Source organism: Plasmodium reichenowi, chromosome 14 (assembly GCF_001601855.1).
Source record: "Plasmodium reichenowi strain SY57 chromosome 14, whole genome shotgun sequence".
NCBI classification, from domain to species: Eukaryota; Apicomplexa; class Aconoidasida; order Haemosporida; family Plasmodiidae; genus Plasmodium; species Plasmodium reichenowi.
In genome coordinates, this window is record NC_033659.1 from 185,721 (window position 1) to 201,683 (window position 15,963).

At 19.4% G+C, this 15,963-nt stretch overlaps 4 protein-coding genes across 4 annotated transcripts; 3 read left to right on the forward strand and 1 right to left on the reverse strand.

Moving 5' to 3' along the window:
• Window positions 1-512: 512 nt before the first annotated feature.
• On the forward strand, window positions 513-1,940 carry PRSY57_1405600 (glycerophosphodiester phosphodiesterase, putative; the record flags this gene model as incomplete). The annotated part of the gene is made up of 1 exon (XM_012909673.2): window positions 513-1,940. One exon carries the CDS (start codon window positions 513-515, stop codon window positions 1,938-1,940), a length of 1,428 nt encoding a protein of 475 aa, XP_012765127.2.
• A 1,054-nt stretch (window positions 1,941-2,994) lies between these two features.
• PRSY57_1405700 (PPR repeat protein) lies at window positions 2,995-4,806 on the forward strand (the record flags this gene model as incomplete). The annotated part of the gene is made up of 1 exon (XM_012909674.2): window positions 2,995-4,806. One exon carries the CDS (start codon window positions 2,995-2,997, stop codon window positions 4,804-4,806), a length of 1,812 nt encoding a protein of 603 aa, XP_012765128.2.
• Window positions 4,807-5,169: 363 nt separating this feature from the next.
• Window positions 5,170-9,852, reverse strand: PRSY57_1405800 (hypothetical protein; the record flags this gene model as incomplete). Its single annotated transcript, XM_012909675.2, has 2 exons — window positions 5,170-5,985; window positions 6,115-9,852. The coding sequence occupies 2 exons, from the start codon at window positions 9,850-9,852 to the stop codon at window positions 5,170-5,172; spliced, it is 4,554 nt and encodes a 1,517-aa protein (XP_012765129.2).
• A 1,916-nt stretch (window positions 9,853-11,768) lies between these two features.
• PRSY57_1405900 (ATP-dependent Clp protease, putative) lies at window positions 11,769-15,950 on the forward strand (the record flags this gene model as incomplete). Its single annotated transcript, XM_012909676.2, has 1 exon — window positions 11,769-15,950. The coding sequence occupies one exon, from the start codon at window positions 11,769-11,771 to the stop codon at window positions 15,948-15,950; it is 4,182 nt and encodes a 1,393-aa protein (XP_012765130.2).
• Window positions 15,951-15,963: the final 13 nt, after the last annotated feature.

Sequence of the window (15,963 nt, forward strand, 5' to 3'; positions counted from 1 at the left end):
TGTGTACACGTGTATAATATATATATATATATATTTTTTTCTTTCTTTCTTTTTTTCCTTTTTTTATATTTTTTTTTATTATAATATCTACCAGGAATTCATTCATTTTTTACTTTTCACATTTTTTATATATATTAAAATATGATTATTAATATATGTAAGATTAAATAATATTAAAATAATATTATATATGAAAAAAAGCTAGTTATTTTTTTTTTTTTTTTTTTTGTATTTTTTTTTGTTCTTTATGTTAAATGAATATTTTAAAAAATTATTAGAATACAAAAAAAAAAAATCTAAATATTCATAAAAAAAAAGATAAAATAATATATTTATAATATTTTTTAAGAAGAAAATATATTATACTATATATTATATTTATGTATATATTTGGTCGATACCAAAAAAAAATTAAGAAAAAAAAAAATATATATATATATATATTATACACGTGTACACATTATAATAATATATAATAAAAATATAATATTTCCATAATATACATAATATAAATGATATATTTTTTGCTTTTTATTTATATCGTTTCCCTTCTAAAAACGATTGAAATGAGTTCACCTAGTGCATCAATCGTTGGTCATAGAGGGTGTGGTTCTAGTACAGCTGGTGGTATATCTCGATATCCTGAGAATTCTCTCTTCTCTTTTAAAAAGGCCTTAGACGAAAATGTTGACGGAGTAGAATTGGATGTATGGCTAACGAAAGATAATCAAGTTATTGTATTGCATGGTACTGAAGATGGATTACTTGGTCATACTTTATTATGTAATAAAGATTGTGAAAATAAGAACATTGAAGAATTAAATTTAGATGAGATACAAAAATATCATTTTAAAGAACCATGGATATTAAACCATGGAAAAACATTTAATGAAGATAATTATGAATTAAACAATAATCAGAAAACATATTCTTCCTTAACAGAACAAGAAAAATTAGAAAAAGAAAATGAATATGGAAATTTTGATAAAGCTTATATTAATTTAGAAGAACATGAAGATATAGAAAAATTAATAAATGAGAAATTTTTAAATAATTTTTACAACCTCAATAATAAAAATAATTATGAGGAACCTATTAATGATACCGAATATATTGAAAAAGAGAAAAAAATTTTTGAGGAATATAACCTTGATACAAATATAAATACTGAAGAAGACTATATAAATTCTATAAAATGTTCACATTGTAAAGATATTTATAAAAAATATATGATGCCCAAAACTCATTATCATTTAAAAAAAAAACAATTATTATTCAAATTCATTTCTATGTTTTATCATGTACCCTTATTAGAAAATTTATTAAACCTTTATAAAAATAAATTAACTTATGATATTGAACTTAAAGGTAACAAAGAAGATCTGGGACTTTATATATTAAATATTTTACAAAATTATAAAGATTATAAATTTAAATTCAGTTCATTTAATTGGCTCTTACAATATAATGATATTCAAGAAAAAATACACAAGCAGGAAAATATCAACAGTTTTAATTACGAAGCGTACCCATTTTATAATGTAGATAGAATTGACTTATTAAAAGTTTTAAGAAACAATAAACTTAATATTCCTGTAGCACTTCTTTTCTCAGATGATGAAATCATGCCAGATATAAATACTATATTATACACTATGAAATATTATAATGCTCAATGGGCACATTTTTCATTTAGACTTAAAAAAAATTCCATAGTTGTTCATAGTAATCCATCAAATATAACTATACCTATAGAAGATTTTATTAAAATATTTCATAATAATAATAAAAAAATTATGATATATTGGGGTACAGAAGATAATGACAAAGCAGATGATATCTTTTCTTACATAAAACTAGATGCAGATTCTTTATGTCCAAATGATATTGTACTAGCCAAATATGTTTTGCAAGGTATAAAAGAAAACGACACAATATAAAAAAAAATATATATATATATATATATATATATATATGCATATATTATATATATGTACTTGATGAAAATGTCCGAAATAAATGCGGTTATTAATTTTTTTAATTTTATTTTTTAAGTTTTATTTTTTCATCTCTATTTTTTTTTCGTACCTAATAATGGTTTTAAAGAAATAAAAAAAAATAGAGAATAATTAATAAAACTTTTATAATCTTTCAAGAATGAAAAAATTTTAATTACTATTTTAACATACAATTCAAAGGCAATATATAATAATTATTATAAAATATTATAATACTGAATATTTTTTGCCTTGTATATTTTATTTTTTAAAGCAATAATAAAAATGTTTAAAGGTTTCTTATAAACATTTTAAATATATTATATTTCAATAAAAGAGGACGAGAAAAGGTCTTTATGTGGATGTTCAACAATGTAGGATAATATTTACATATTAATACATAATATATATATATATATATGTTTAATATTTTATACCTATATAATTATTATATTGTAACAAAAAAAAAAAAAAAATTCTCTTCACATTTGAAATAAAATTTTTTTTTTTTTTTTTTCCTTTTTGTTTTTTTCATTAAATGTTATATATAAAATATTATATATATAATATATGTATGTAACATAATATTTTTAATATATATTTTTTTTCTTTTTATATGGGGATTGTATTTTTTTTTTTTATGAACACGTCACACATTAAAATGTTTTATAATAAATACAATACACATTGTTTTAAAATAATTTATAATTATATATATTTTTTTTAATTCCATACGGATTTCCCTACTTTAAATGAATATGGTATTATATGATCAGAGTATAATATATAAACATATATATATATATATATATATATATATATATATATATTTATTTATTTATTTATTTATTTGTTTGTTTATTTATTAAGTATATTTTTTTTACAATTAAACAAAATAGTATAAATTTTTTTCTCATTTTCTTTTTTTTTGTGTTTGTACTATCAGTTCAATAATGTGACATTTATTTTATTTAAATTTTTTATTGTAATGAACTAAATGAAATTGACATATTATTACTATGCATTTTGCATAATAAAGTTGATTGCTTCATTAAGGTTGGATAGTTATAAAAAACAAAATGTTTTCTTTTTGAAGTCGTTTTTTAAAAATGTGATAAATATAAAAAAAGAAAGAAAGAAAATTTTGGTTCATTCCTTTTTTTACGTTGGAAGAAGAAATAAAATACCAATTAAATATTCGAATAATGAATTTTATACTATAGATAATGAAAATTATGATAATACAAAATATTATAATAATAATAATAATACTAATTATTATGATAAAAAAGATAGTAATGAAGGGAAGAGGAAGTATTCAAGAAAAAATATGCTTTATATGAATAGTTCAGAGAAAGATAATTTTTTAAATGAGAATATATTAAAAAAGAAATCGAGTGAAAAAGAAATTGAACAAAGTCTTACACCGTTAAATATGGATTGGGTAAAGGTAATGAATTTAATATATTCAAGTAATGATATTGATGCAACAACATTAGCATTTAATGCAGCTATGTCAGCAGTAGAAAAAAAAGGATGTTTAACAACAATGTTAGATTTAATTGGGACAATGAAAAGTAAAAATATCAAACCTGATTTAGTATCATATAAACTAGTTTTAAGTTTATGTGATAAATATCATTTAGTAGATACAGCAGAAATATTATTTGAAGAAATGATAGAAAGTGACAAAATTAATCCGAATTATGAAATATATGCTATTATGATAAGTTGTTATGCAAAAACGGGAAATGGATATAAGGCTATTGAACTTTTTGAAAAATTAAGAAATGATCCATTGGTTGAAGAAATGAGATCATTGAATATAACAAATTCTAATGATAATAAGGAAAATTCAAATGATTTAGAAACATCTATAATTCATAATAATATGGAAGATAATAATAATAATAATAATATATATGATGATAAATTTAAACATATCAGTAATAAAATAAAAAATGTCGAAAATTATTCAGGTAAAATCCAATATAGCGAATATGCTAATGTTATTTATGCATGTAATATTTCGAATTTATATGAACAAGGAATTAAATATTTTGAAGAATTATTAAAAAGTGGAAAATATATGCCATCCATTTTTGTATTTGAAAATATATTTGATTTATTAAGTAAAAATGGAGATTATGAAAAATCATTAGAATATTATAATAATTTAAAAAATGATCCTAATTTTAAAAAAAATATTAATGTTAATATTTTAAATAACTTATTAAAAACTTTAAGTATACATAATAAAATTAATGTTGCTGAAGATATTTGGAATAATGAATTTGATGAATTATTACTTACACCAAATAATTTGTCTTATCAAATATTATTAAAAATTTATAGTCACATAGATAATTATGAAAAAGCTTTCAAATTATTCAAAGAAATGCAAATCAACAAATTATTAAATAATAAAAATATATTACCATTTATATATACTATAGAATCTACTAAAAATTGTGGCATATATAATTATGCTATTTATGTATTAAGAGTTGCCAAACTATTAAATTTTAAAGCAAATGATCTACTAATGTTATATAATAATACAATGATATCATGTATTAATTCCAAAAAATATGATGTTATTATATCCTTATATGCTGAATTAATAAATATGCAACAAAAAGATACATCTTTCCAAATCAATATTAATACACTCACATTTGTTCTCCTAGCTTTTAAAGAATTGAATATGAAACAAGATTTTATTAATCTGAAAAATATTATTATTCAAAGAAATTATAAATTGCCCCCACTATGCTCAAAAATATTTAGCGAAACGGAAAATTATTAATGCATAAGTAAAGAAAATAAATTATTCACTGAATAAAGGAATCATATGTATATAAAAATTGTAATAAACAAATATATAATAAAAGAAATTACATATATGTGAACAAAATGAACATATTTCTTTAATTTTTTTTTTCTTTTTTTATGATGGCATTTATTATTCAATCAAAAAATAATTCACATAAATGAATAAATAAATAAATAAATAAATAAATAAATAATTAAATATATAAATATATAAATATATATATATTTATATTAATATTTAGGTTGATATGTTTTATTCGCCTGACACATATTTCATACTACATAATATATGATCCATATATATTTATATTTATTTATTTATTTATTTATTTTTTTTTTATTGTATATCTATATTTTTTTCTTCGTTATTTTCCTTGTTTTCTTTTTTTTCTTTTTTTTCTTTTTTCCTCTCCTTACTTTCACTACGTTTTTTTAAAAATTTCATTTTTCTATTTTGTAGTTGAGCTTCATGACATTCGGATTTAAGAAAATTTAAATCCATTTTTAAATCATTTATTTCTTTTAAAAGTAATGAGTTTTCATTCATCATTTTGATTTTTTCATTCCTAAAAGCTTCTGTCTCCTTATGTAATTTATCTTTTAAAACTTCAATCATATTTTCTAGATATTCTTTTTGTCTTATATATTCAGAAAAGACATTTTTGGCATCATAATTTTGAACATCATTTACTTTATGAAATTTATTATATAAATTTAAAAAGGATGAATTAAATATTTTTTTATCATGTAAATGTAAATAACATTCTTTAATATGATCTTGTAAATTTTTAAGTATTTTTTCATAATTCATTATAGTTTTATTATAATTTAATAAATCATCATGTAAAAATTTTATTTTCATTTTATATTCATTAATTTCAATTTGTAGGTTAACTCTTTTCTTATGATTATTTTCAAAACATTTAGCCATTTCATCTATTTTTTCTCTCATTACTTTTATCTCAGATTCTTTTGGAGATAAATTAGATTCTAAATTTTTTATTTTTTGGGTCAGCACAATTTTTACCTTTTCTAATTCTTCGTTCTTTTTATTTAAATTCATAATTTCCGAATTTTTAGATTCAATTTCTTTTTCTTTTCTAGCGATATTATCTTTCAGGTTGCTTAGGTCCACTTTTAGATTATCTATATTCTGTATATATAAAAAAAAAAAATAATAAATAAATAAAATACATATATATATATATATATATATATATATATATATATATATGTGTGTGTGCGTTTTCATTTATATTTATATATATATATATATTTTAACCTCGTGTAATCGCTTAGTAGTAATATTATTTTTAATAAATTTGTCCTTTTCCTCTTGTATATTTTCCTTTAATTCACTTTCTATATGTTCATATAATTTAAACTTCCCCATCAAATCGTATTTATCTTTTTTGAGTTGGTCAATTTCATTTTCATATTTTTTTGTTATCATTAATATTTCTTCATCTACTTCTTCTTCCATTTGTTTAATATATTGCTCTTTTTCTTTTTGTAAATTATCATATTTCATTATACAATTTTGCAGATAATCTTCTTTTTTTTGTACTTGTTCATCTTTTTCTCTTTGCAATTCCTTTATTTGTATTTGATGTTGATTTTTAAGTTCCAAAATTTCTGTGGTAGAATTTTTTTTATATAAATTAAATTCTTCTTGTACTTTTAAAAATTTCTCTTCACTTATTTTATTTGTTAAATAAAATTGAGAATTCAATTGATTTACAAAATATGTATGTTTCTCTTCTAATTCATATAAGGACTCTTTACATGTATTTTCCATTTTTTCTTTTTCTTTAACTAAACTTTTATTTATTTTCATTAAATTTCTAATTTCTAAATTTTTTTCTTTTTTTAATTTTTTCAATTCATTTTTATAAATAGATTCTTTATTTTTCATTTCTAAATCCATTTGATTTTTGAGATTGTTAATTTTTTTTTCTAGTTCTAAATATTCTTTGTTTTTTTTCTGTACATAAAAAAAATCGATTAATATTTCTTCATTATCCTTTTCTTCTTCATTTAGGGAATAATTAATTTTATTTGATAAATCGTATAGCAAAATATTATTTTGTAATAATTTCATTTGTTCTTTTGATAAATTAACATTTTTATTATCATCATTTTTAAAAGAATCGTTGTTTAAATCTGACAGGCAAAGTTCTTTTGGGCTGGTTAAGTCATCATGATGACCACCACCATCATTATGTTGAATAGGACTATTAAATATATGTGAATTATTACTATTATTATTATTATTTTTCATATGTTCACTACAACTGTTTAAATTATCACCTCTATTATTATTATTATCATCTCCATTGTGCAAATGAACATTTTTTTTTTTATTTTCTATCTTATTAATTCTGTCTATATCATCATTATTTAATATGTCCCTTTTTTTTTTCATGTCATCCCCATATGTCTCATTTGTTTTATTATCATTATTATTATGTTCATACAAATTTATGGTTTCATTTTGATCATGTAGATTATATTTATTACCATTTGGGTATATATTTTTATTTATATCTACCTGATTATTTTTCATATTTTGCGAAAATATAAAAGCATTTTCAACCTTTTCAATCGAAAAGATATATATTGAACCATCCTTTGAACAACTAAAAAGTAATTCCATATTTATATCAAATTTTAAATTAACACAATTTAATATATGACATGGAATTTCTAAATATATTCCAGATAAAGGTAATGTATAAAATCTTATACGCGAAAAATATCCATTGTGATATGTAGCTATAAGAAATTTATTTTTATATAACAAAATTTTATTTATTATATATTCACATTCTAATACACATTCCATTTTTGAATTACAAAACTGTTTAATTGTTTTGTCATCAGATGATATATATATATTTTTAATTTCATTTGAAGATAAATTATTTAAGCTTTTATATTCATTATCATACTTTTTCTGTTTTTTATCCAAATTATTACCTTCTCCATATACATTTTTTTTATTCATATCATCTAGGAATTCTAGATCAATACATAAAAATTTTTTTTCTTTTTGTAATACCTCAATCATTTTATTTCCATTATTATATAATGAATATTCAAAAAAATATCCATCTTGTCCTATAGAAAATATAGAGAAATCATTACTACTCCAAATTATATCAGAAATATAATTAACATGAGATTTTAATACATATAAAAGTTCATATGTATAAGTTTTATATATATATATAGTAGATATTTTAGATACTGCCATAAAATTTCCACCATTTGAATATTTACAACAAGAACAATTTTTTAAAAAAAATTCTTTTTTTATTTTCAATTTATTATATAAAATATGGAAAATTCTTAATTTATCTGTAAATGCTACCATTAATAAATGTCCTGAACAATGAATAGATAAATGTAAAGGTTCATTATTAAATGAATTTTCTAATACTACTTCTTTTTTCCTATAATTAAGAATTCTTATCATATTATCTTCATAACATAATATTATTAATGGATGTTTTAAACAAACATCAAAATCATTAATTTTACTAGATCCAATATTATATACAACTGTTTCTAGATCGAAATGATCTTCTTCTTTTCCATTCTCATCTCCTGAGAAACTCTCATTACAACTCTTGTGAATATAACTAGTACAATTTATCTTATCATAATTATTATTATTATTATTATTATTATTTATTAAATTTGTGTCATCACATTCTTTATTTGTAGTTTTTAAATCTTCCTTCATATTTGTTTTATTTCTTAAACTTTCATAATTTACTTTTTCATTATTTACAAATGCAACTTTCCTTTTAGCCACATCATATCTTTTTATATTTCCATCCTTTTCCAAAAAATATAACATCTTTTCACAAGGAGAAAATAAACAATAACTATTATACAATATATTATAATTAAAACGCACATAATATTTTAATAAATAACATAAAGGCATACTTAAGTCAGAAGATTTTTCATATACATAAATAAAATAATTATCAAATACTGCAAAACCTTTAGTCATACTTATAACCTTTATTATTTCTTTACTACTAACATGTTTATTATATATTTTCAATTTCTCTTTTTTAACATCATAAAAAATTATATAATTATTTTTATTAATAAGTAATAATATACCATCATTTAACCAACAACAATTTGTAAAATTATTATCAATCTTTTCCAGTTTCTTATTCTTTATCACAATATCATCTAAATTTTTATCTACATTGTGATAAAGAAATATATTTCTAACTTCATTATTAGATGACTTATCATCTATATTGTCAATAGAATTGATATCCATATTATTATTATTGTTACAATTAACATTATAATTATCTTTATTTTTTACATCTTCTTTTTTTCGGTCTTTTTTCTTTTTATCATTATTCATAGACACACACGCTTCTGTTTTCACCTCATCATTTATAGGATCTATATCTATTACATTTTTTAAGACACTTATAGATAATAAAGCTATGTAAGAAGAATTGTGTGGATTTATACATATTTCACATATGTTACTAAAAAGAGAAAAGGGGAATATTTTGCTAAACATTAATTTTTCTTTTAACCAATCATAACATAAAAATAAACTCTTAGTATTTCCATTAGTTATACAATAAATATATTTATTCTTAGAAGAAAAACATATATTCATTATTCTACTTGCATTGTCAGATATATCTAAAGTTAGTCTTTTTATCAATTTATGGGTACCATTAGAAAAAATAGAAATATATGGCTTGTTTACAGATTTTTCTCCTAAAGCAAGTAATTTCTTATCAAAACTAATACCTAAGCATATGATACCATAACTACTTTCATGACTTAATAAAAACTTTTGTTTTTTTTCTATAATGGAATGTAAAACTCCATTTGTACCTACACAGTAAAAAATTGAATTGTCATCTAATATATAAAAGGGATTATATATATTTTTATTTATCCCATATGCATAGATGGCCTTAGTCAGGTACCTTTCTTCTTCTTTTTTTTCAAAAGTATACATCATATAATAATAATAATAATAATAATGATAATTAGATATGTATTTTATTTCTATAAAATGTTAATTAAATGCATGCACAAAAGGAGCGAATATTAATATGGAAAAATAAATAAATATATATATATATATATATATAAATATTTAACCTTATATTGTTTTAAAATTATCCTTATTCTCCTTTTATTCAGAAGAGAATAAATTTTTCTCATGTCCTTTATTTTTTTTTTTTCAAAAGTTAATTTTTATGTTCATACCCCTTTTGTCTACCTTAAAATATTTTAGAAAAATATATTGAACTTTTTTTATATAGCATTAGTAAGAGATAAAATAAAATGAACATAATAATATATTATAAATTATATATATATATATATATTTAAATATATAGGAATAATAAAATTATTATTGTCAGAATTTAATTTACTATTATTATTATATTTTATAATGTCGATTTTATATATTCAAAGGAATTATCAATATATCTATATTTATGTATATAGTGGGACATATGAAGTCACACACATTTTCACATATATATATATATATATATATATATTTTCAATTTAGAAGAACTTTATAAAAAATTATTTATTTTATATAATATTAGATTTAAAATTATAAGTTGAATAAATGACACATTTCTATTGAACCTTAAACATCATAAAGAAAATTTTCTCCTTTTCTCTTTTTATATGACAAATTATTATTATTATTAATGTAAAAAATTTATACACATATATATATATATTTATACATATATTTATACATATATGAGAATATATTATTATTATCATCATATTTCCATTTGGTTTATATAATAAATTTGAATATATATTTTTATTTTTGATAAATACCATTAATTAATAATATAACATATTCGTCAAATGAAAAAAATAATATATAATATTAAAAATATAATTTTTATTAAAACTTATTTTTTTTTTTTTTTTTTTTTTTTTTCTTTTACCATCTAAATATATTATACGTATATATATATATATATAAAATAAAAATAATAAATATAATAAAATAAAATAAAACACTTATATACATATATAAAAAAATAACAAATAAAGTATACTCGTTTAATTTTATACATTTATAAATGATTTATTTATTTTTCTAAATATGTCGCATATAAAAAGGTAGTAGCTTATTTATTAATTTCTGCTTCCTCCTTCATAATATTAACATTTCGTACTTTTATTCTTTCTTTCTTTTTTTTTATATTTATTAAATTTCATTGATTAATAATATAATTTCATTCATTTTAAATTGTAATACATAACTAAACATGACAAAAGTATACACATAAGTATATATATATATATATATATATATATACATACATATACATATATATATTCTTTTGAGGGAAATAATTTCTCAATGTAACTTAAAAAGTAGTTAATAAAATTTTGTACATTTAATAATGGGCTTCAATACAGAAACAAAAAATAAAAGAAAAGAATAAAGTAAATAAGTACGAGAAGGTTAAAGTAAAAAAATAAAAATAATAATTAAAATAAACAAAATTTACAAGTGTTATACATCATTAATCAGAATTAATCATATAATGTTTTTGTAAACATAATATATTTGGTAACAACCTAACAGTATAAATATAAGAATATATTTATAAATTTAAATATACATATAATAATAATATATTTATATAATAAACTTGAAATGGTCAAGAATTGGAAAGTACAAGCAAAACTTTTATTCTGGTGTAAATGCACACAGAAGAAGAAAAAAAAATATATATTTTTATAAGAACAATATATACAAGGAAAAAATATATATATATATATATATATATATATTATATTTTTTTGTATTTTATTTTATTATTGTTTTTTTTTTTTTTTTTTTTTGTTATTTTCCTTATTAAAATACCCATTTTAGAGAAATAGGAAATGAATGTTTTATACATTTTCATTGCTGTACTTATTTTAAATGGTATATTAAATATACATGTAAGTAAAAAAAAAACAAGTTTTTTAAATAACACCTATCCTATTAATAAATATAAAACTATTAATATAAAAAGACATTATAGAAAGGTCCAAAATCGAAATAATAAGTTATATGTATCTTTATTTGATGAATATGATGAGAAATGTATAAAAGCACTAATTATGGCTAGAGAAGTAGCCAAAAATGACAATGAAAATGAAATATTATTAAAACATCTTCTTATTGCTATTATTAGGATTGATTCTAATTTAGTTCAAAATATTTTAAAGAATTTTAACATCTCATTAACCAATTTTTTAGATAAATTCCACATAGCCATAAATAAAATATCAAAAAGTTATACTAATAGTAACAATGAGCGTAATAATATTTATGAGAAGTCAGGAAGTGCACAAAATAATTTAAATGAACAAGAAAAAAAAAATATATCTTTAACAAATGATGAAATGGATATGAAAAATATTTTAAAGGAAGAAGATGAAAATCAAGTAGAGAATCGAAAAAAAAACGAAAATGGAAATGGAAATGGAAATGGAAATATGAATCAAAATGGAAATGGAAATATGAATGAAAATGTAAATGGAAATATGAATGAAAATATGAATGAAAATATGAATCAAAATGTAAATGAAAATATGAATGAAAATATGAATGAAAATATGAATGAAAATATGAATGAAAATATGAATGAAAATATGAATGAAAATATGAATGAAAATGAAAAATTATTAAATGATTTTATAAATAAGCATTTAAAAGATATGGAAGAAAAAATTAATATATTAAAAAATTTAAATAATGAAGAAGGCAATTCATCTTTGGATGATATAAATAATAAAGATTATACAATTAATTATATATCAAGTAGTAATAATATTACTAAAGAAAATAATAATAATAATAATGATAAAGTAAACTTTAATAATTTAGACACAAATAATGATAGTGGTAATCTTTCAAATAATGTTCCAAATAATGAATCACATAATGTACTACATAATCATATGTATAAAATAAATAATAATAATAATAATAATAATAATAAGATGATGAATCAAGAAATATTACGTAACCCTAACTTTGATATAAAATTTTCAGAAAATTGTAAATTGGTCCTTCACAATGCTGTTTTAGAAGCAAAGAAAAAAAGGAAAATATTTGTAAATATTATTGATATATTACTATCTATTATAAATATTGCTCAAGAAAAGAAACATTATGATTTTTTAAAATATCTTGAAGAATTAAATATTAATATTAATGATCTGAAAAGCCTTTTATTAAGTTATGATGAAAAGAATTATGATGGTAATAATATATATGATACAAATGCAAATAACACAAATTATAATACACATAATAGAAATATAGCATTAAATAATAATAATAATAATAATAATAATGTGTCAAATAAAGGATACAATAATCAAAGATTAAGTAATATGAATAATAATGAACAAGCAAATCATATTATTAATAGTTTAAATAATGAATATCTTAATAATGGTAGAGATTATAAATACAATGAAGATCATCCTTTTTCTTCAAATAATAAATTCTTAAACCCATCCACTTCTTCTGCTTCTTCCATCTCTTTTATGAAAGATTGCTTAATTGATATGGTACATGAAGCACAAGAAAAAGGAGATGATCATTTTTTTGGTAGGAAAAAAGAAATAAAACGAATAATAGAAATTTTAGGAAGAAAAAAAAAATCCAATCCTTTATTAATTGGAGAAAGTGGTGTTGGAAAAACAGCTATTATAGAATATTTATCATATTTAATATTAAAGGATAATGTACCATATCATTTAAAAAATTGTAGGATATTCCAATTGAATCTTGGAAATATAGTTGCTGGAACAAAATATAGAGGAGAATTTGAAGAAAAAATGAAACATCTCTTATCTAATATGAATAAAAAAAAAAAGAATATTCTTTTTATTGATGAAATCCATGTTATTGTTGGTGCAGGAAGTGGTGAAGGTTCATTAGATGCATCTAATTTATTAAAACCATTTCTCTCTTCAGATAATTTACAATGTATAGGTACCACTACTTTTCAAGAATATTCTAAATTTATAGAAAATGATAAAGCATTGAGAAGACGTTTTAATTGTGTAACTATAAACCCATTTACATCCAAAGAAACATATAAATTATTAAAAAAAATTAAATATAATTATGAAAAATATCATAATATTTATTATACAGATGATTCATTAAAATCTATAGTCTCATTAACTGAAGATTATTTACCTACTGCAAATTTTCCAGATAAAGCTATTGACATTTTAGATGAAGCAGGAGTATATCAAAAAATTAAATATGAAAAATTTATGAAACAAAAATTAAGAACAGAACGCTTACGTAAAATAAGGATACATATGAACACACAGGAAAATAACAATAATAATAATAATAATGGTAATAATATTAGTAATAATATTAGTAATAATAATAATGAGCATATTATATCTGATGAGGATCAACACATATATAATAATAATTATGATTATAATAACTATGATGTAATATACCAACAAAAGGAATTTTCAAATGAACAAGATATTAATAAATTAAATGATAATGATACAAATATAAGAAAAACATACAAACAAGAAATAGATAATAAAATAAAAAATGATGTAAATGAAAATAATAATATTAAAACAAACACAAACGGAAATACATTAATTAATAATATAGAATCTTTACAAAATGATACTTATGATGAAACAAGAAACTTAATAGAAAATGTACATATGAAATATGTCACCTCAGATGTTATTGAAAATATCGTGAGTAAAAAATCATCTATAACATATATTAAAAAAAATAAAAAAGAAGAAGAGAAAATATTAAAATTAAAAGAAAAATTAAATAAAATTATTATTGGTCAAGAAAAAGTTATTGATATATTATCTAAATATTTATTTAAAGCTATTACAAATATAAAAGATCCAAATAAACCTATTGGTACTCTTCTATTATGTGGTTCATCAGGTGTAGGAAAAACCTTATGTGCTCAAGTTATATCCAAATATCTATTTAATGAAGATAATTTAATAGTTATTAATATGAGTGAATATATAGATAAACATTCAGTTAGTAAATTGTTTGGTAGCTATCCCGGTTATGTAGGATATAAAGAAGGAGGAGAATTAACTGAAAGTGTAAAGAAAAAACCTTTTTCCATAATACTTTTTGATGAAATAGAAAAAGCACATAGTGAAGTATTACATGTCTTATTACAAATATTAGATAATGGTCTTTTAACAGATTCGAAAGGAAATAAAGTTTCATTCAAAAATACATTCATTTTTATGACTACTAATGTTGGATCTGATATAATTACTGATTATTTTAAATTATATAATAACAATTATTCCAACTTGGGTTTTAAATATTATATAAAAAAGAAAAAAAATGAAAATGATATAAATGAATCCAAACAAGAAGAACAAGATTTGGTACATACTTCTAATGGAAATATAGAAAATGAACAAAGCAAAACATATGTGGATCATACAAAACAAAGTAACGAAAATAATTATGAAAATACAATCAACTATACACATACGACAGACACAAAATATAATAATATTACAACAGATAATAATAACAACAACAACAATAATAATAATAATAATGATGATCATTTTGAAATTTTTGAAGAAAAATTAAGGACAAATAAATGGTACGATGAATTAAAACCTGATATTGAAGAAGAATTAAAAAAGAAATTCCTTCCTGAGTTTTTAAATAGGATTGATGAAAAAATAATTTTCCGTCAATTTTTAAAAAGAGATATTATTAACATTTTACAAAACATGATCGATGATTTAAAAAAAAGAATTAAAAAAAGAAAAAATATTAATTTAATTATTGATAAAAATGTTATTAATTATATTTGTAGTGATGAAAATAATATATATGATATGAATTTTGGTGCTAGGTCTATTAGAAGAGCTTTATATAAATATATAGAAGATCCAATTGCTGCTTTCCTAATTTCAAATATTCATGAACCTAATGATTCGATATATGTGCACTTAACTAATGACAAAAAAATTAAGGTACAATTAATAAAAGCACCAGTTCAACAATTTTCATCTTAAAAATGGAGAAAAA